The following is a 21,791-nucleotide window of genomic DNA, read 5'->3' as shown; positions in this document are numbered from 1 at the left end:
AAGATGATGCTGGTAAAGTGCTGCATACAATATGCCAACAAATTTGGAACACTCCATAGTGGCCACAAGTCAGGAAAAGGTCAGTTGACATTCCAATTCCAAAGAAGGGCATCGCCAAAGAGTGTTCAAACTACCGTACAATTGCGCTCATTTCACATGCCAGCAAGGTGATGCTCAAAATCCTACAAGCTAGGCTTCAGCAGTATGCGAAGCGAGAACTACCGGAAGTACAAGCTGGGTTTCGAAGAGGCAGAGGAACTAGAGATCAAATCGCCAACATTCGCTGGATCATGGAGAAAGCAAGAGAATTCCAGAAAAACGTCTATTTCTGCTTCATTGACTACGCGAAAGCCTTTGATTGTGTGGATCACAACAAACTGTGGCAAATTCTGAAAGAGATGGGAGTGCCATACCACCTTACCTGTCTCCTGAGAAACCTGTACGAGGGTCAAGAAGCAACAGTAAGAACCAGACATGGAACAACCGAGTGGTTCAAAATTGGGAAAGGAGTACGACAAGGCTGCATATTGTCGCCCTGCTTATTGAACTTATATGCAGAGTACATCATGAGAAACGCCGGGTTGGATGAATCACAGGTCGGAATTAAGATTGCTGGGAGAATTATCAACAACCTCCGATATGCAGACGATACCACCCGAATGGCAGAAAGCGAAGAGGATCTCAAGAGCCTCTTGTTGAGGGTGAAAGAGGAGAGTGCAAAAGCTGGTTTGAAACTCAACATTAAAAAAACGAAGATCATGGCATCTGGCCCCATCACTTCCTGGCATATAGAAGGGGAAGAAATGGAAGCAGTGACAGATTTTACTTTCTTGGGCTCCAAGATCACCGCAGATGGTGACTGTAGCCATGAAATTAAAAGACGCTTGCTCCTTGGGAGGAAAGCTATGGCAAACCTAGACAGCATAGTAAGAAGCAGAGACATCACCTTGCCGACAAAGGTCCATCTAATCAAAGCTATGGTTTTCCCAGTAGTAATGTATGGCTGTGAGACCTGGACTCTAAGGAAGGCTGAGCACCGAAGAATTGATGCTTTCAAACTGCGGTGCTGGAGAAGACTCTTACGAGTCCCCTGGACTGCAAGGAGGTCAAATCAGTCCATCCTAAAGGAACCCTGACTGCTCATTGGAAGGACAGATACTGAAGCTGAAATATTTTGGCCACCTAATGCGAAGAGAAACCTCTCTGGAAAAGACCCTGATGCTGGGAAAGACTGAAGGCAAAAGGAGAAGGGGACGGCAGAGGATGAGATGGCTAGATAGCATCACCGATGTGATGAATATGAACTTGAGTACGCTCCGGGAGAGAGCGCAGGACAGGAAGGCCTGGCGTGCTATGGTCCATGGGGTCACGAAGAGTCGGACACGACTGAACAACAACAACAACAACGTAACATTAAACCATGTTTTAGCATGACGTGTGAACGTAATTACTGACGAAATGAATGGGCATCCAACTGTCATGAACCTCAGTGCAATCATTTTTGAGGATAAACATTCCATGTATTTTCAGGCACTTTGACATGTTATTTGTTTACCCTACTGCAGATCAAGCAATTGTGTGAGCTGGATTGTTGACTAGGATCTAAACGAATCAAAGAGTACGGTGCTTGCCTGGAGCTGATGCAATCAAACTGTTTTTAATATGCAATAAATGTTAAAAAGCAGAGATTGACTGGGGTTATTTGAAGATTGTTTTTCCCTTCAACAACCCATGCTGCCCAGGTTTGGACAACATGACAAGTTGTGTCCGGGTGGGTAATTAGGCAAATGGTGCCTGGAATATGCCACAACTTGAACAAGCCACTGTTGCTTGTTTGACCTATGGTGATCATGCGGACCCACCCATTGTGTGTGCTGGTGTTCACTCCAATCATAACTGGCAATTATGAAAAATAATAGTCTCAAATGATTCTGTAACAGTGGCTGCATTCGCACATAATGCTAAAACATGGTTTAATTGTACATCCATGAGCATAAATGAGCCCATATAAAGCCTCAGGCTCTTGTGTTTCCCCCCTCCCCTCCTCCCTCATGATCTGGAGGAGGAGTAAACCAGAATTCAGTTTCACTTTAGCAGATTCCTTGCTTGTCATTATGTATGAACCAGGACTCATAGTTTAAAATAACCTCTACTCAATTGCTAAACAGGCCAACAACAAACCCTGGTTGTTTTGTTGCTTAATAAATTAGAATATATTTAGTCTAGTTTCTGATTCACCTCAGTTTCTGGTTAACACATAATGGACAAGTTCACATGTTACGATAGGCCATGCTGGAAATAAGCTACGGTGGGTTGGTTGTTCACTTGCCAACCCATGTTACTCTTGACAGACGATCAGGTGTTCTGTGGGTTGCTGTGACTTGTTTACCCCTCGGTCCTCCTGCCCACTTCCTGTATGTGTGCAGCACAACTCCTCATATCCTCTTATTCCCAGCCGCTGCTGCCTCCACCCGCCACCGGATCACTACATAGGGGTCAAATATACTAGTTGCAAAGCACAAAACAAGGTCTCTAGTACAAATAAACATTGTATTGGGTTACATAGCTGAGATCATGAAGATTATAACAAGAAAACCCCATATGTATTGAAGCTGTCAGGTGAATCAGCACATTTGCACAAGTGTGGCGGGAGAAAAAAAAGATAGAAATTTGTGCAAATGTCTTCCATAGACTGAATCAGCCATGCTTCAATCTATGCAGAAAGCTAGTGTTGTTGGTTTTTTTTTTTTAATTTGCTTGGAAATTTGTGCATATTTCATGTTCAATCAAATAAACAGGGAACAGGCAAATATGTGCATGTGTGAAGGATCGCAAAAAATAATTATTAAAAAGGAACCCATTTGTATACTTTAGTAGGACAGAAAAAGAAAAAGTTGCAAATGGATTCAGCATATTCCTAAATGTAATTTCTGCATTGGTGGACGGGCAGACAGCCCTGATGAGGGAGGGAATGAGTACGGTGGCACTTGTGAGATCATGAGGAGCAGCTGGGTTTTTCATCGCTCTTGCCAGGCAGCTCTGTAGCCCATGCTGACAACCCACTCTTTCAGGTTCAGACATCATGACAAGCCACCCTGAAACAAACAAGACTTACAACCCACCATGGCTTACTACGGTGGCTGAGTCAGGCCAATGATAAACCAGGAATCTGCTAAAGTGAAACTGAATTCTGGCTTATTCCTTCTCTAGTTTATGTGGGAGGAGCAGAGAGGAACATGCAACCCCAGGGCTTTAGTCAGGTTACTTTCTCCTTGTGCACATAGTACCAAATTATAGTATTTCACACAGATATGGCTGGTAGGTCTATTAATGGAAACTTTACATCAATTCAGAAAAAGTGGGTTTATCTAGAATTTTTGGAAGGGCAGGAAAAATTTGTGGTTGGTAATTCTAATGTCAAAATAAAAGGTTGTATCCAATGCTGCACTAGATGTCACTCATGCAAGGGGGCTTTTCTGCCCCTTCCTCTCCACTGCAGTCCTAAAAGTTTCCCCTGAGATTTGGGAGACCCTCAAGAAAGCCTGAGATGTGCCATGGGTAGGGGCAGCTGCAGTGGGACAGAAGAATTGCTCAACATCAGGCAGATTGCCTGGTTTGGGGGGATTCCTCCTTCCCACTGCAACCCCTTGCACTTTTCCTAAATGTCCCCAAACCCCAGAGGAAGCCTTTTGGGACTTCAGGAGGAAAGAAGGGATTGAAAACTCCCTTGCAAGATCAGAGTTCCACTTCCACAGCATTGGATACAACTCAGGAGATTTGACTTTCAGTACCTACAGTTGAATGGGAGAAGTAAATACATCTTCCAGTAGACACTAGCATTTTGACTCTTATTTAATGTAGGGCTATGTAAAGCAGTGCAGAGTTCGGTTGATTTCATCTGGGCCCTCATTGCATGTATCCATTCTTGTATTTCAAATGTCCAATTTAAAGTACTATCCACCCAAAAGGGTGAAACTCCTCTCAGGAGCCAAAGACTAAACCAGTGTACTTTTTCTAAAAGAGGGGGCTGGAGGCTTTCAGATAGTCTGGTTTACTTCCACTGGCTGTAAAAAGAAAGAAAGAAAGTTTGTTGACTTTTGGGATATCTAGGAGTGTGATGCACAATAGCTCAAAGCAATAAGCCCAAACTCATTTGGCAGAGAACAATACTGGTCAGACAGATGAAGTTATGAGCACCTTTACTGTTTGGCTTCGGGCAGGGGTATGTGTGTGTGTGTTATTTTCAACATTTATGATATTCCTGGGATGTTTTCTGGAATGAGTCCCTCATTTGAAGACCTAGTTTTCCCCACCCAGCTCCTCAGCAGTGCCCAAGGGGAAACTGACCAAGCTCAGACATCTCCAGCTAATTTTATTTGGTGCTTCAGCTGCTAAATGCAAGAAGCTGCACTGTACTCTAAAATGCATTAACCTGTATCAAGCAGCACTACTCTTTTAATGTTGATTTTCTAAGCTGACATAGGTGAAGGTAACAATTTGGTTTCGCATCTCAAACAGAGCATAGTTTCCACACTTAATGTTTTCCATCTCCTTTCTTTTTCATCGCTTTTTCCTCTCCACACCTGCTAGAGTAAACAACTGCATGTATTGCAAAACATTCCTTTACACTACACTTTAGAATAAATTAGTTAATACTAATTTTTGTTCATTGTTCTTGCTTTGGTTTTCATTTCAGAAAGACTTCAGAGACGACCATATTTTTTTTGCTTTTGTCTATTTCAGTATTCTTCCAGATACACATTGTAGGCATTCTTCAAATTTATGCTTGTCACCTACTCCAGGAAACACGGACGCTGCCGTTTGTATGTTCAAAAGCCTGGAAAATTACAGGGTGGGGTGGGGGAAGAGAGAGAAAAGGTAAGTATTTTAAGAATTCCCTGTTTCATTGCTTGAAGAAACAAGTCTTTTTTTTTGGCTCTCTTTTTAAAAAGGATGCCAGATTGCGCAAATTAACTGTAATATTACTGTGTTAGAATTATTTTGCCTGGAGGATAAGTAAAACAAAACATTTAACTGTTCCACATGGTATAGTATAATTTCACATAATACAGACTCTTGATGTATCCCAACAGGGCAGTATATTATCTATTATGTTTGATCAAGGACAAGGATTCTGCCCTTAAAGGTGGCCTAAAGTATACGTTTTAAATCAATTATTCTGTTTCTAATATATTGTGTGATGTCAATGTAACAATGCCAACTTCATACTCTGAACTATTTATTTGCTACATTTCTGAAGCTCTCTGGATAATCCACAAATAAGACTTTAAACCATAAAATACAGTAACATAATAAAACATAATATGTAAATATTACAAAGTTTAAAACAAAATAAAACTAGAGTAAAAACCAAAGAAAAAGCCAGCATGATTGCAAAGATCTTAAAACACAATAATACTTTTTTGTGTTGCACAAAATCAAGGTTGTGACCTCCTTATCTCATCTAACACCATATTTAAAGGATAAATTTAAGAATAGATTAATTAAGATTACCAATGCTCCAGAGAAGAATGACAGGGCTGTATCCAGTGGTGGTGTTGTGCTAGTGGAAAGTGGAGCAACCAAATTTTGCTGATCCTACCTACCTACTACAGCTGTCCATGCCATATCCCATGCTGTTCCAAAGGGTCCCCCAAAAGCAACTTTTGGGGCAATCATATGCCCTAAATTCCATAAGTGGAAGCACATTTTGCTAGTGGAAAACCACCATTGGATACAACCCATTCTAATACCAGCTAAGGTCCAATACTACATTTGTTTCCTCCACCATAGATTCTTTTATAAATGATAGAGACTGGAATATTACACATCAGTAGATCCTAACATTAGAAGTTTTGCCTTCACTTTGGGGAAGATTCTGTGTGTGCGTGTGCACCCGCGCATGCTGCTATTGTCATCGTGTAGGTTTCACAGCTTATAAACGGCAGTAGAGAGGCTCATTGTAGCCAATACGTACATGCAGTTTCATCAGATGTAGACCTGACATTTTGTAACCTCAAGGCTGGAAAGCAGTACTGCACTGATGATGCGCTGCCTTTGATGATGGTCTGCAACCTTCAGATTGGTGCAGATCATGGCAGTCTGGTCCTGTATTGCGTGGAGGTGGATGGATGGAGAAACACTGAGAGCACAAGCATCTCCACTTATTATTGTCGGGGTTTAGGCTCAAAGTGCTGGCTATGAGCTAACCTGAATGGCCTATTTTCTGTTGGAGGTACTGCCTTACATCTTGTTGCTTTCTCTAAGGTGGATGAGCACCCTCTGAAGCCTATCATTTGTACATTGAATTCATGACCACAAGGACTGTCAATGTGTAGTCTCGACAGCCAGCTGTTTGTTTATTTGTTTATTTATTTTATTGTATTTTTATCCTACTCCTCATCCAAAAAAGGCTCCCAGAGCGGCTTACAATCAGTGAACAAAGAAGACAGTTGCGGAATTCCCTTCCCTCAGAGTTCACCAAAGTCCAAGCATCTTTCAGGAATGTTTTAATTGGCTGGTAACCCAGTAGATAATTAAATTTTTAACTGTTTTAATTTGGCTTTAAGCTAAATTACATCTGTTGATACATCCAGCCCATCTTTGCCCGGAGCCCACAAATGGAGGCATTGTTCAGATGTAAACAAGGCAAATACACATACTGAAAGGCAGCAGTACCACTTCAGTTTGTGAAAGGTTGTATGAAAAAGACAACTTACACTCAGGTTTGTGGATGCTGGTAGTGAGACAATACAGGCAGGCTGGCCGTGATCAATAAGGTAGGGGTGATCAACTGAAATGGCCAGGTGCAGTCAACTGGGATCCCTTAATAAGTGCTTTCCAAACACTTAGACACTTCATCTGCAATGCTGAGCCATTAAATTCAGAGGCAGTTTTGCAATGGACTTCAATAAGATGTGACTGCATCCTTAGAACCTTTCTTAAAAAAATAATCCTGAGTGTTTTGGCAAGGAAAGTATAAACTTGTTTATCAAATATTTGCTGGAATTACCTGGAAAATGCAGTCAGTATACTCTCAGTCTCTCTCAAGATGTTAATTAGGAGAGGAATAAAAAGTATAACTTAAATGCACTTTATAAAGAAGGCTGAATACTAAAAGTTACCACAAAAGTGGTTGTAGAATTTCTATAAGAGAAGCTGGACTACAGGTGAAATGATTAGATAATGGGGCTAGAACCGGATGTCACCTATACTCTCTCCTAATCATTATCTGAGGGTGCTTCCAGAAGAGCCTTTTTTCATGCAATTGTCCTGCCTCATTTTATTGTGGGCATCCAGAGGACATTGTCTCCCATTTGGAAGCATCCTGTGTTTTCCTACCGCTGCTTCTGTCTTTTTTCTTTCCATAAAAAATCTGTTTGGGTGGAAAATGCAGAATAGCTGCATAATGTCCTTTGATTGGTAGTGCTAGGATCCATCCATCTGGAAGCAAGCCGAGTTGTTTTGCTGTCGTAGAATGTTTGTGAATGTACTAACTGCTGATGGGCAAAGTGCCAGCAATGGAATACAAGCTTTGAAGAAGGAAGTGAAACATCAGATTGCCTTGAAGAATTTTGTGTTGGTACTAGGGACAGGAGGAGCCATGTGCTGTTGTCAGGAAGGGGGACAGGATGTATAAAGACCTTGTATTATTGGCAGGTAAGCTAATCAATCAGGAGTGTTGTAGAAGCTGAAGGGTAGTCAAAGCAGCAGGAAAGATGTGCGGGAACAGCGTCCAGAAACAAGGATTCTGACAAAAAATGACAGCCAGCGTGATGTAGTGTTTGAATGTTGGACTAGGACTAGGGAGACCCAGGTTAAAATCCCCAGTCGGCTATGATGGTCAGTCACCATCGCGCAGGGTAGTTGTGAGAGTATAAAGGGAAGGAGGAACAACCATGTATGCCACCCTGAGCTTCTTGGCTGGAATATGAATGTAATAAATAAAATAGGTTGAAGAGCAGGACTCAACAGAAGAAGGAGGCAGACTTCTTATGGAAAGAGGTAACAAGCAGGGAGGTGGTGGTAGAAGCAGAGAACAAGAAGAAAAGAGAAATGGAGCAAAATGTCATACGGGGGCTATAGCCAGGAAAGACTGTGCTCCTGAAAGATATAGTTAGAAGTTCAAGGAAGGGAGATGGTGTGTTAAGAACGGCAGGAAACACTGAATTGGGTCTATGTTTCACACCAACCAGCCGGATATTTGCCACTTTGGATTAAGCTGTACAACAAATCAAGGAAAAAGGCTAGCTATATCACTTGATCTGTTGGTCCAAATTATGTATGTATAAGTGGGACTTGCATCAGCCCCTATGAGGAGTGTTCCTGTCAGGGCTTCAGACAACCTTGAATAGGACCTATTCAGGCAGGGCAGTCCAACTGGGGGAAGAGATAAATGAAATATTTTTTCTTGCATCCATCTGCTGGTTAGCACCAACCTTTTATTGCATAGCAGGCAGGAAGGGGGGAAGTCCTAGAGTGGGAAAGAAAAGTGTCCTTTTTCCTTTCCTTTCCCCTGGAACGTAGGAAGCTGCCTTTATTCAGAGTCAGAACATTGGTCCATCTAGCTCACTATTGTGTATACTGACTGGCAGCTGCTCTTCACACATTTTTCCCATTGAGATGCCAGGGATTACATCTGGGACCTTTTTCATGCAAAGCAGGAAGCTTTACCACTGAACTGTGCTGTTGTTGTCCGACTCTTCATGACCCCATGGACCATAGCACGTCAGGCCTTCCTGTCCTCCACTCTCTCCTGGAGTGTGCTCAAGTTCATATTCATTGCATCGGTGGTACTATCTAGCCATCTCATCCTCTGCCGTCCCCTTCTCCTTTTGCCTTCAGTCTTTCCCAGCATCAGGGTCTTTTCCAGGGAGTTTTCTCTTCGCATTAGGTGGCCAAAATATCTGAGCTTCAGCTTCAGTATCTGTCCTTCCAATGAGCACTCAGGGTTGATTTCCTTTAGGATGGACTGATTTGACCTCCTTGCCGTCCAGGGGACTCGTAAGAGTCTTCTCCAGCACCACAGTTCGAAAGCATCAATTCTTCGGCACTCAGCCTTCCCTATAGTCCAGCTCTCACAGCCATACGTTGCTACTGGGAAAACCATAGCTTTGATTACACGAACCTTTGTTGGCAAGGTATGTCTCTGCTTCTTACTATGCTGTCTAAGTTTGCCATAGCTTTCCTCTCAAGGAGCAAGATTCTTTTAATTTCATGGCTACAGTCAAAGTCTGCTGTGATCTTGGAGCCCAAGAAAATAAAATCTGTCACTGCTGCCATTTCTTCCCCTTCCATATGCCAGGAAGTGATGGGGCCAGATGCCATGATCTTAGTTTTTTAATGTTGAGTTTCAAACCAGCTTTTGCACTCTCCACTTTCACCCTCAACAAGAGGCTCTTTAGATCCTCTTCGCTTTCTGCCATTAGGGTGGTATCGTCTGCATATCGGAGGTTGTTGATAATTCTCCCGGCAATCTTAATTCCGACCTGTGATTCATCCAGCCTGGCGTTTCTCATGATGCACTCTGCATATAAGTTAAATAAGCAGGGCGACAATATACAGCCTTGTCGTACTCCTTTCCCAATTTTGAACCACTCGGTTGTTCCATGTCTGGTTCTTACTGTTGCTTCTTGACCCTTGTACAGGTTTCTCAGGAGACAGGTAAGGTGGTCTGGTACTCCCATCTCTTTAAGAATTTGCCACAGTTAGTTGTGATCCACACAATCAAAAGCTTTAGTGTAGTCAATGAAGCAGAAATAGACGTTTTTCTGGAATTCTCTTGCTTTCTCCATGATGCAGTGAATGTTGGTGATTTGATCTCTAGTTCCTCTGCCTCTTCGAAACCCAGCTTGCACTTCCAGTAGTTCTCGGTTCACATACTGCTGAAGCCTAGCTTGTAGGATTTCGAGCATAACCTTGCTGGCATGTGAAATGAGCGCAATTGTACAGTAGTTTGAACACTCTTTGGCATTGCCCTTCTTTGGAACTGGAATGTAAACTGACCTTTTCCTGACTTGTGGCCACTGTGGAGTGTTCCATATTTGTTGGCATATTGAGTGCAGCACTTTGACAGCATCATCTTTTAGGATTTTAAATAGCTCAGCTGGAATACTGTCATCTCCGCTAGCTTTGCTGTTAGTAATGCTTCCTAAGGCCCACTTGACTTCACTCTCTAGGATGTCTGGCTCAAGTTCAGTGACCGCACTATTATGGCTATCAGGGACATTCAGATCTTCCCTGTAGAGTTCTTCTGTGTATTCTTTCCACCTCTTCTTAATCTCATCTGCTTCTGTTAGGTCCCTGCCTTCTTTGTCCTTTATCATGCCCGTCTTTGCACAAAACGTTCCCTTGAGATCTCCGATTTTCTTGAAGAGATCTGTAGTCTTTCCCATTCTGTTGTTTTCCTCGATTTCTTTGCATTGTTCATTTAAGAAGGCCTTTTTGTCTTTCCTTGCTATTCTCTGGAAATCTGCATTCGGTTGGGTATATCTTCCCCTTTCTCCCTTGCTTTTCGCTTCCCTTCTTTCCTCAGCAACTTGTGAAGCCTCATCAGACAGCCACTTTGCTTTCTTGCATTTCTTTTTCTTTGGGATGGATTTCGTTGCTGCCTCCTGAACAATGTTTTGGACCTCCGTCCATAGTTCCTCAGGCACTCTGTCTATCAGGTCTAATCCCTTCAATCTATTCCTCACCTCCACTGTATATTCATCAGGGATGTGATTTAGGTCATACCTGAATGGTTTAGTAGTTTTCCCGACGTTCTTCAATTTCAGCTGAAATTTTGCAAGAAGAAGCCACAGAATAAGAAGCCACAATAAATAAGCCATGATCTGAGCCACAGTCAGCTCCAGGTCTTGTTTTGACTAACTGTATAGAGCTTTGGCTGCAAAGGACATAATCAATCTGATTTCGATATTGACCATCCGGTGATGTCCATGTGTAGAGTCACCTCTTGTGCTGTTGGAAAAGAGTGTTTGCTATGATCAGCATGTTCTCTTGGCAAAACTCGATTAGCCTTTGTCCTGCTTCATTTTGTACACCAAGGCCATGTTTGCCTGTTATCCCTGTGATTTCTTGACTTCCTACTTCAGCATTCCAATCCCCTATGATGAAGAGGACATCTTTTTTTGGTGTTAGTTCTAGAAGGTGTTGTAGGTCTTCATAGAACCGATCAACCTCAGCTTCTTTGGCCTCAGTGGTTGAGACATAGACTTGAATTACTGTGATGTTGAATGGTTTGCCTTGGATTCGTACTGAGATCATTCTATCATTTTTGAGATTGTACCCCAGTACCCAGTACTGCTTTTCCCACCCTTTTTTTGACTATGAGTGCTACTCCATTTCTTGTAAGGGATTCCTGCCCACAGTAGTATATATGATGGTCACCTGAATTAAATTCGCCCATGCTTGTCCATTTTAGTTCGCTGATTCCCAAGATGTCAATGTTCAATCTTGCCATCTCATGTTTGACCACCTCCAGCTTACCTCTGACATTCCAGGTTCCTAAACAATATTGTTCTTTACAGCATCAGATTTTCTTTTCACCACCAGACACATCCACAACTGAGTGTCCTTTTGGCTTTGGCCCAGCCATTTCACTCTTTCTGGGGCTACTTGGAAATTCCCTCTGCTCTTCCCCAGTAGTATATTGGACACCTTCCGACCTGAGGGGCTCACCTTCCGGCGTCATCTCTTTTAGCCTTGTGATACGTTCCATGGGGTTTTCTTGGCAAGAATACTGGAGTGGGTGGCCATTTCCTTCTCCAGTGGACCACATTTTGTCAGAACTCTCCACCATAACCTGTCCGTCTTGGGTGGCCCTGCATGGCATAGCTTATGGCTTCACTGAGTTACGCAAGCCCCTTCGCCACAACAAGGCAGTGATCCATGAAGATGTCTGAACTGTGGCCATTTCCCAAAGATGGTGGGAAAGCTGAACTGGAGAACACTATAGGTATAGTGGGGAGCTAGGAGGTCTTGGGTTTTTGTTTTTTTTTTAAACCTTACAGCACATATTCCCCCAGCCTTAGTTCACCCTCTCCAGAATACTTACTTTAAGCTGTGAAGGTAGCTGGTCCACCCCCCTCGCCCACCCCTACAACTAACACTCTAAGATAGTGTCTCAGCTGCTCTTAATCACAGACTTAACTAACAGACTCGCATAGTCTGCCGAACTTCTGCTTCTTTTGGATCCTGGGGTTTTCCTTTCTCTGGCGTAGAAGTGAGAGATGCCTACAGAACCATGAAGAAATCCAGGCTTTCTGTGACTGAGAAGGTGTGTGAATCCTCCTCGCTCCCCCAGACACACACACGTTGTATGCAATGCCAAGTCAGTAAAATCAATGGCTATTTTGCAACTGACTTTAATAGAATGTGACTGCATCCTTAGGGCGTTAGGTAGCAGCAGAGACAGGAATTCTTGTATTTGTTGAATGTGAACTTGGAATTTCCATCTCCAGAAGAATGGGTTGGGTTAATCTAGAACTGGGGTCTCAAATATGGGGTCCATGGGTGCCAATATGCCCATGAACACCTCTCTTGGTGCCCACCAGGCTTCCTGCCCCTCCTGATTTTTTATTTTCTTAGGGGTTTTTAAATGGGAGGCTGGCTTGCTGCAAAGCAAAGTGGTGCCCTCCACTGCCACCTTTATTTCAGTTCAAAAGCCTGGTTTTGTGTTTTGGAGCTCACACCCCACCTTTGCCTTGTACTTAGTTTTTTAGGCAAGTTACTTTTATGTTAGTCTCACCAGTTTGGCTTAAGGGAAATGAATATTTTGTAACTGGCCATACCCACTATGGCAACCATTTAATGAATGGGCAAGCTGCCTAGGGCAGCCGTTTTGTGAGAGTTCCCACGATACTCTATTAACATTCCAGATGTGCTCACCAAACCCAAATGTGCTCAACTGCCATCAAGATCCAATATGTCCTAGAAGCTCACATGTCCTTGTAAAATGATTTTTGTTTTTTTTAATGTTCTTTTTCTTTCAGTTTACAGACTTGCATACATCTGTGTACCTAGGGAATCCCCCAGGTGCGTAGAAACTATGATCTTATTTTTGGGCAGCCCCACTTTACTTCCAAGCTGCTAGGTACTCAACCACGAGTTCAGTATGAGAGGGAATTATAAGCACTTATTTTTATACTTTGAATGTTTTCGCTGATAATAAATTCCCATTTGGTATATTAGTTTATTGAAAAAATGGGTATTTACTGAAGGAAAGTCACATGATCCCAGGAAAGCGAAGAAACAAGGCTGTCTGAAATCTTTGTAGTGACTTTTTAGTTGTTGTTGTTGCTGATGTTGTGTTTTTAAGAAGCAAACATTGAAGGGGCTCATATTATTTAACAACTCACCTGTTGTGGTTTTGCTTGTACTTTTGTTCAAAACAGCCCTTTGACTTGTTCCGTTTCAGGGTCCAGGTCAATATCATAGAAGCAAGGTCTCGTAGGCAATCCTGGCATAGTGCTCATCTAGGGGAACAATGAACTAGAAGTTACGATCCTGCGATTGTAAGCTGATAACCACACTACCCGTGATGAAGTGAAAGACCATATTGTTCTTCATGGGTCCATAACTTTACATGCTTTGAAAAGAAAAGAATCAAACCATCTGCTACTCAGTCCCTTTTGCTAAACCCTAAACTTTATTCATTTGTGCCTCAGATTGCTTGCAAAGAAGAAATTCTGGAAAAGAAAACCAAAGGTAGTACTATGTGAAGCCCTGTGGTGCAGGATTTTAAGAAATTATGCACACTTCAAGAAGAATATGATAAAGGAACTAGGAATGTAAATAGATAACAATAATGTATTGAAGTCATTCAGGTAAATGCTGTACTAATGTGGGCCTTTCTGCCAACCTAGTAGTTCAAAAGCAAGAAATTGCAAGTAGATAAATAGGTACTGCCTCGGCGGGAAAGGTAACAGCATTCCGTGCACCTCGGTGTTCAGTCATGCCGGCCACATGACCACGGAAGCGTCTTCGGACAGCGCTGGTTCTTTGGCTTAGAAATGGAGATGAGCACTACTAGAGTCGGACATGACTGGTTGGGGACACCTTTACCTTTTAATGTGGGCCTGCATTCTGTATTAGGCTTTTCCAGCCAGCTCATTGGTGAAGGCGAGTTTTCAGTGTCAAGATGTTATTTTGTGCACATGTAATAACCACACAAAAGCATTTTCATCATAAATATTTCCTCAGTTAATGAAGTTAACTTGCATGAATAATTAGTTAATTCTACTACTACTACTAAGGTTACAAAATATTTAATAGTTCATTTAAATTAATTTTAGCCAAAACAAAGTACTTTAATTTGTGTGTCTACTAAAAAAAATAAAAACAACTAAACTATTTGTCAGAAAGTTCTACAAATTATACAGCTGTTCCTATATTTCAACATTCCACTGAGCTAGGATCCCCATTCTCACCCAGTCTCTGCTGCAGATGACTCCTCCCTAGTTTTAGTGCTCCCCCCCCCCCGAGCTCTGAAACAGTGAGCCCAGCTGGAAGGAAAATGGTATCAGAGAGACATTTGCAGGAAAGAATCAGTGTGTGTGTGATTAGAACCCCTTCTTCCTGTCCATGAAGTTTTGCACATTTCCCTCCCCTGTGCCCCGACATTTCTGTTACCTTAGTAAATTTGGGACCACACATTTACTTGCCGAGTTTACTTACCTAAGAATCACATGATGGGAAATGAGACCCCACAACCCAGCTTTCTCTTAATGCACAAGCTGTATAATTTGAAATACATTGCTCTATTTAAAACTAGATTAATAGAGAATTAGGAAGGGTGATGGTGGTTAAATATTCCAGAGAGTAGGCAACTTTCATTTCTATGTTCTGTTGAGAAAGATGTATTAATATGAACAGCAAATCAAAGGACAAAAAAAGTTACCCCCAAGCAGCGTCCAGCGATTAAGGCCAAGCAACGCAGGGCTACAGTTACCTGTTGCTCATGGAAGGTATCTCTGCCCGATACTGGAGGATCCCCCCTTTCCCTCAGCCCCCTGTGCCACAGCTTATCCCATTCAGCAGGGGCCCAATGTTTAGGAAAGATTTTTTGGAGTGCTGTAGTGTGTGTGTGTGTGTGTGTGTATGTATGGCTGGCAGGGGAAGACAGAGTAGACCTTATATGGACTTTTCTTTGGCTCCAACCCAGGGCGTCCACCTTCTGACCACCAGTGATCTTTGTTTCTGACATTTCAGCAGACACTGCCTACATACAGTCAAACTGCAAATAGGACTAGGAGAGGAATGGATTTTTATTTTATGTTTTGAAAAAATGGAAACAGTGATTCTCAGTATGACAAGATCCAAGACAGTTTCCATTCTATGAGATACAGACTATACACAGTGCTCTGCATATCTCTAGAGCTTTATGAACCCCAATAGCCCCCTGACTCTGTCATCAAATCCTTAAATTGGCACAATCACTCAGAGGTATGGTGCACCCTTAAAAATTTCAGCACTGGTTAATAATACAAGAGCAAATTTGTTAGTGCTTAAGTAAAAAGATAATTTTTTGAGAGAGAGGTATAATTTAACTGGATTTTTGTAATATAGTTTGGCTCGAAGAAAGAAGGGGAATATATACTAGGCTAGGATTTTGTTTTGTTTTAAAAGTTTAGAATTATCCTCAAGATAGAATTGGTTGTCATAAATGACCTTCACAAGCTGCTCTCTCCTACAAAAAAGAAAAAGAATCCCAAAGCCCCAAATTGAAAAAAAAAAACAGATGCCTAAGAGTCGGCAAGATTGGGAAAAAAATCAACATTTAAAAAACTAATAATTTCAGACATTGAGATAGCATTCTTTTCCAAAAACAACTGAAATACCTATTAAGACATAATCTTTGTATGTATGTTCAGTACCTCAAAACAAATACATGGTTTATGAAAGCAGCTTAATCACAATTTTAGCCAGTTTTTTTAAAAAACCCAAAATTTAATAATATGGCTTTATGAAGATATATTTGGATTTTACTACATGTTTACCCAGTTGTAAGAGGTAAAATGTAACCACCACATATTACCTTATTGGAAATAGACCCTTTCTTTCTTGGAGTGTCATGTATATGAAAATATTATTTTTCATGTGTATTTATTTACATTTTTTTAGAGAACAATCCTATCGCCCCTAGATAGTGTCTGGGGGCCCATAGGATTGTTTGCTTTCTTGGCTCTGAGGTCAGAGACAGGACTCCAACCTCAGAGCCAGGAAACCACACTCCCTGCCCCCTTCCCTTCATAGCTGGCACAGAGAAAACCACAGAGGCTACCTCTCAATGCTCAGAAAACAGCACGTGGGGATGGAGAAAAGGGAGGTGCTGCTTTTCTCCCAAGGCGCTGCTGCCAGACAGGCAAGTCACCCATCTAGCAGAAATGCAGGGCGGCTGGAGCGCGGAGGTGAAGATTGCCTCTGCTGTCCTGCCACCCTGCACTGAATACTCGGCAGCCTCCAAGTTTAGAAGCTGCCAACTATCCACATAAGATTGCAGTCTTATTTATTTAATGTTTCTTGGCCACCTTTCAGGGCAGGAGCACTCCCAAGGCAGCGTACAACAATAAAACTTGCATAATAAAAACTGATGCAGTAGTAAAAACAATAAAAACAGCAACCGCAGAAAACATTCTAAAATGTTTATAATCTGTAATCAGTATGCTATTTTATTTAGTAGGCAACAGGTGCTGGCCACCTAAGTGATATTTGGTTTGACTTAAGCAGCAACTTGATCACTATAAAATATGATAACGACATTATTCTCTGGTTCCGGAAGTATGGACTGTAAACATTCCAATGGATATTTACATCTCAGCAAGTAATATATGGTTCCATAGTACATTGCAATCCAAATCCATCCCATTTAACATGTATAACTTTGAACTTGTAATTCAGTGCTTGAATTACAAGTCTTTCTCTCTTAGGGCAACATACTCAAGCGGTACTATGTAGGTATCTGCACAATGGCAGCCTTATTATCTTGACATTTTAGGCTTTTTCTGGAAATAGAATAGTTGGTGAGCAGTTGCAATGAATGTGATTTACACCTTCCCTGCTCCCCTCAAAAGGGTAGGTGATTAGGCCAGTTTTCAAACTCGGAACTTAGAATTCTAAGTTGTATTGTATGTTTTTAAGGGAGATACCGATTAACCAGTCTAAATTTAAATGTGTTATGCTTAAGTTTTCTCAAGAGTAGTAACACCATTTTTTAAACACTATGGCTTGGATACTGAAATCAGAACTCTGCTCATGAGACGCTCTCGCTTGCTGAAGATGGTGGAGGTGATTCTTGCCAATTTCCCCTTTCTCTTGATTTGATTATTCTGGAAGTAAATATGGCCAAAGTCTGGAAGGAAGCAGGGGGAGGGAGCTAGTGTTGGCAGGTCCCATGCTCAGCCCCGGTAATGGAAATGGGTTGGGGTTGAGGAGATTTGTGGTAAAAGGGGAGAAAGCAGTGGAAGGATCAATAGGCTTTCCCTCTTGGTTCAGAAATGGTGGCAACCCCCATTTCATCAGGAGCCCCAGCACAAGTAGCTGCAACAAGGGGAGAAACAGCTCCAGATATTGGGGGAATGGATGTTTCCAGCACATTTATAGCTCTGTCCCCATTAGGTCTTTATTGCTTGATAACAGATAGTTAAGGCTTAGGAAGCAATCCAAGGGAATCTCTCATTTGTCTCTTATTTCCTGGAAGGCATGGCAGCATAGGGAGAAGGGGTGAGATAAGGCTGGAATGATATGTAGGAGATGGCCACATACCTGATAAAAGCCAGTGATGAAGAAAGCACTTCTAATAAGCTGAGTTTGGACACTTGGGTAATTGCCAGACCAAGGCTGTGCAGTAGATTTTTGAGAGAACAAAATCAAAGTAAACTACTGAGAAATTAAGAAGCCACCAGAAAATATCCTTCAAAGTCTGGGGAATTAGGCACATATATGTATAAGGCACACTGGACCTTATAAACAAAACAGATTGATGCGGTATAGACAAAGGTAAAAAATAAATTGTTGGCTCTCCTGGACTAGGTGGTATGTGAATGCCTCTGAGAGGAATGTCCATCCTGAAGATGCAATCTGATGAAAGCAGCAGTTTGACGGAATATAAGTGGAAGGATAAGCATGATCAGCAGCAACAAAACTGACTATTAAATACACAATTTGGGAATATTCAGAACTCGATGTCATCTTTCTTGCCTTATTTTCTGGGTTAAAGTACAAAGGTATTTGGCTGATCCATTGTATATGCCATGGCAAAAGTGAGTCTTTACCTTAGGGAGCACTTTTTCCCATGTGAACATCCCTCACCTACTGAAATTCACAATAGAGACTCTAATCTGAGTATCATCTGGAGGATAAGGCTATCCTCATGGAGAATAAGGCTATCAGTGGCTACTAGTCCTGGTACCTCCGGTGTCAGAGGCAGTATGCCTCTGTATACCGGTTGCTTGGAAACATGAGTGGGACGGTGCTATTACATTCCTATCCTACTTGTGGGTTTCCCACAGGCAGCTGACTGGCCCCTGTGTGAACAGAATGCTGGAGTAAATTGACCTTTGGTCTGATCCAGCATGGCTCTTCTTTTGTTCTTATCTGCTAGGGTACAGAGGTTGTCAATTGTAAAGGAACGGGTAAGCATTGGTGCTTACCTTTAACGCCTGAGTCCCATAGATCTCAGAGACTCTCTGTCCTTGTATCAGCTTCCATGCCAACTTTACTCATGCTGTGTGCTCCTTGAGTCTGCAGAGAGAACTGTTGTGGTCAGAAGCCCTGCCTTTGCATCAATTGCCTAAAGGCTATGGAATGCACCTCTCTTTCTAGAGGTGCATAGTTCCCTCTGTTTGCTGGCTTTTAGGAGTGAGCGTAAGGGGCACTTCTGTTACTTATCCTACGATTAGACAGTTTTATAGTTATTCTGGTTTGTTCTGTAGGATCTTATATTTCTTGTTTTTGGTATTTTATTGTATTTTAGATTAAATTTTGAGAGAGCACCTATGAGCCTGTCCAGTCACTGAGGTCATCAAATGGGGTGCTTCTGGTGGTCCTGAGGCCCATTTGGATTACCCCCAGATTAGAGCTTAGATTAGAGAATGTGCTGGCATTCTCTCTGGGGAATTCCCTGCCAGTTGTTATCAGGCAGGCACCATCACTGATCTGATTTTGGCATCAGTTAAAGTCATTTTATTTTAAAAGTTTTCCCTCAATGACCACCCATGGTTTTATTGGTATAACTTGTTTTAAAATATTTTTATCCTTCTGTATTTTGATTTTTCTTTGTTTGTTTTTATTATTCACCACTCAGGAATCTTTCTAAGATTAGAGTGGTTTATAAATTCTGTAAATCAATTTTTTAAAAATGTGTTGCACCTTGAGCTGTGGAAAGACAACTAAGAAATAAATGGTTTAGTATGAAAAAAAAATTAATTCCCTTCCTAGGAGTCAAGTTGTGACTTGACCCTAAGTAAGGCAGATTATTTTTTAATGGTACTTTTCCCTGATGTAATATTTTTTATGTTGTATGTTTTCATTCTGATTTTATTGTACATATATGTTGCATTACTTATTATCATTTATGGATAAGTTATAAGCCACCTTGAAAAAAAAAGTGGGATGTAAGTTTTTAAAATAATAGAGATCCATAATAAGAACAAAAACAAACATTATATTTGTTATAAAAGAAGTATGATCCTGTTTGAGATACTTGCTACTGATTTAGATAACTAGGATTTTTAATAAATAGAATGCTAACATTAAAAAGTACATGTTTTCATAATATCTACGGGCAGAAAATAGATTTTCCTGAAATCCAGTTCACCTCCTCTTCAATGAACTAGTACTTTCTTCATAACTTCAGATCAGTGATAAGATAGCTCACGGTTATTATTTTTTGTGCAATCTTAGAAAAGATTCATTTTTTTCTGGAATGTACACACAATGATATTTTATTCACTTAGACGAGAAAAATAATCTGTCCTTCCATGACCATTGAAACCACCACCACTAAAGAAAAGCAGCATGTATGACTGATGTTAAAAATTTTGTGTAGCAATATCAGGTCTTTTGCCATCAACACAGGAGAAGAGTTCGTAATTCAAAGGCAAAGTTCACAGATGATGCAGAAACACCATTAAGTGTCTATCATTCTTCGAAATTATTCCGTTGTTCCACCATTAAGTATGCAAGTAAAACTTGAAGCTGAGAATGAGACTCTAGCTCTTGACGCTCCTGTTAGTTCATCGTATTGTAAGGATTGTCCCTTCAATTCCATTTGCCCTTAACCCATTCTCAATAGAGGAAAAGCCAGACCCTTTATGTACACTGCAAACTAGGATTTAAACATCTAGGGTGGCGAAAATCACATACGATTTGTCCGCTATTTTACACTGTGATCCTTCTATGCTTTTACACTTATGAGTTTTGCAAGCACAATATCTTTAACTCAACAGCATTTGAAAAGAGATAGAATACCTATTGTACCCCCCAAAAATAAAGGTAAGAGATATTCACACACGACCCATTTTTACAGAGTTAACATATACAGGAAATTGCAAAAATTGAATGTAGATTGTAACACATGACATACCTACATATGTAGAAAGTGTTTCATATACTTGGACCATATATTCAGGATATAGGATCTTGGGACAGTGCAATTTACATGTAGAAATAAAGCACTTTGTGTAGGAGAATTTGACAGTGTGTGAAGTATGCCTAAATTTTTAGCCAAGTTCTTGGATTAGAATGTAGTTTTCCTGTCATTAGAGTGTATTGTTGGATGTACAAAGACGCTTTCATTTATAGGGCTTATTAATTTGAAGAAAACAATTTGTTCCCTGAAGTCACAATTCCTCAATACAGACATTCATATTTAACACAAGTACAGCCTCTATAAAAAATTACTCCCCTAACTGCTTCTCTAATAAAATATTACTTGACTATATGTTCTGCTAAACAACCAAACAAAACTGTTTAAACAGAACAACCAAAGGAGGAAATAAGAGCCTGTGTGATCTCATCCAGTGTATGAAGTACACACCTTGGCAATCTCGGTTCAAATCCCAGCTCAGTTGTGGACTCACCGGGTGGCTATGGCAAGTTATTCTACAATGCTCAGCTCCCTCATCTGTTAAATAGAAACAGCAGTCCCATACCTCACAGCAATGTTGAAAGAATAAATGCTGTAAAGCATGCCACGCTAGAGCTGTGACCTGCAGGAGACTCTCAGAACCGCTGTCTATTCTCTTTGAGAAATCATGGAGGACGGGGGAAGTGCCAGATGACTGGAGGAGGGCTAACGTTGTCCCTATCTTCAAAAAGGGTAAAAAGGAGGAACCTGGGAACTACAGACCAGTCAGTCTGACATCAATCCCTGGGAAAATTCTGGAGCAGATCATAAAGCAATCCATCTGGAAGCACCTTGACAACAATGCCGTGATTACTCGAAGCCAACATGGATTTGTCAAAAACAAGTCCTGCCAGACAAATCTGATCTCATTTTTTGATCAAGTCACCTCCCTTGTAGACCGTGGGAATGCTGTAGACATCATATACCTCGACTTCAGGAAAGCTTTCGACAAAGTGCCCCATGATATCCTGATGAGCAAACTAGCTCGAAGTGGGCTAGATGAAACAACGATCCGGTGGATCCACAGTTGGCTACAGAATCGGACTCAAAGAGTGCTTATCAATGGGACCTTCTCAAGCTGGGGAGAGGTAACGAGTGGGGTACCGCAGGGCTCAGTCCTGGGCCCAGTGCTCTTCAACATTTTTATTAATGACTTGGAGGAGGA

The 21,791-nt window shown here is 41.4% G+C and overlaps 1 protein-coding gene across 3 annotated transcripts in view; it reads right to left on the bottom strand.

Moving 5' to 3' along the window:
• Nucleotides 1-4,355: 4,355 nt before the first annotated feature.
• The window catches only part of MTHFD1L (methylenetetrahydrofolate dehydrogenase (NADP+ dependent) 1 like), a 213,394-nt gene continuing 195,958 nt past the window's right edge, over nt 4,356-21,791 (bottom strand). For all 3 annotated transcript variants that reach the window (XR_014786738.1, XM_084827831.1, XM_084827833.1), the window contains 2 exons: nt 13,359-13,475; nt 4,356-4,837 (listed from right to left, as the gene is read on the bottom strand). Coding sequence is in view for 2 of the 3 variants with exons in the window: in XM_084827831.1 (XP_084683957.1) it covers nt 13,386-13,475 (90 nt within the window). In the remaining variant the exon portion in view is untranslated. The remainder of the gene's footprint in view (nt 4,838-13,358; nt 13,476-21,791) is intronic.

This window comes from Heloderma suspectum, chromosome 1 (genome assembly GCF_057233095.1).
Source record: "Heloderma suspectum isolate Gila_16-S chromosome 1, 16-S_ref, whole genome shotgun sequence".
Lineage (NCBI taxonomy): Eukaryota > Metazoa > Chordata > Lepidosauria > Squamata > Helodermatidae > Heloderma > Heloderma suspectum.
The sequence above is the reverse complement of the archived record's forward strand: the minus strand, read 5'-3'. Positions and strand labels throughout refer to the sequence as shown.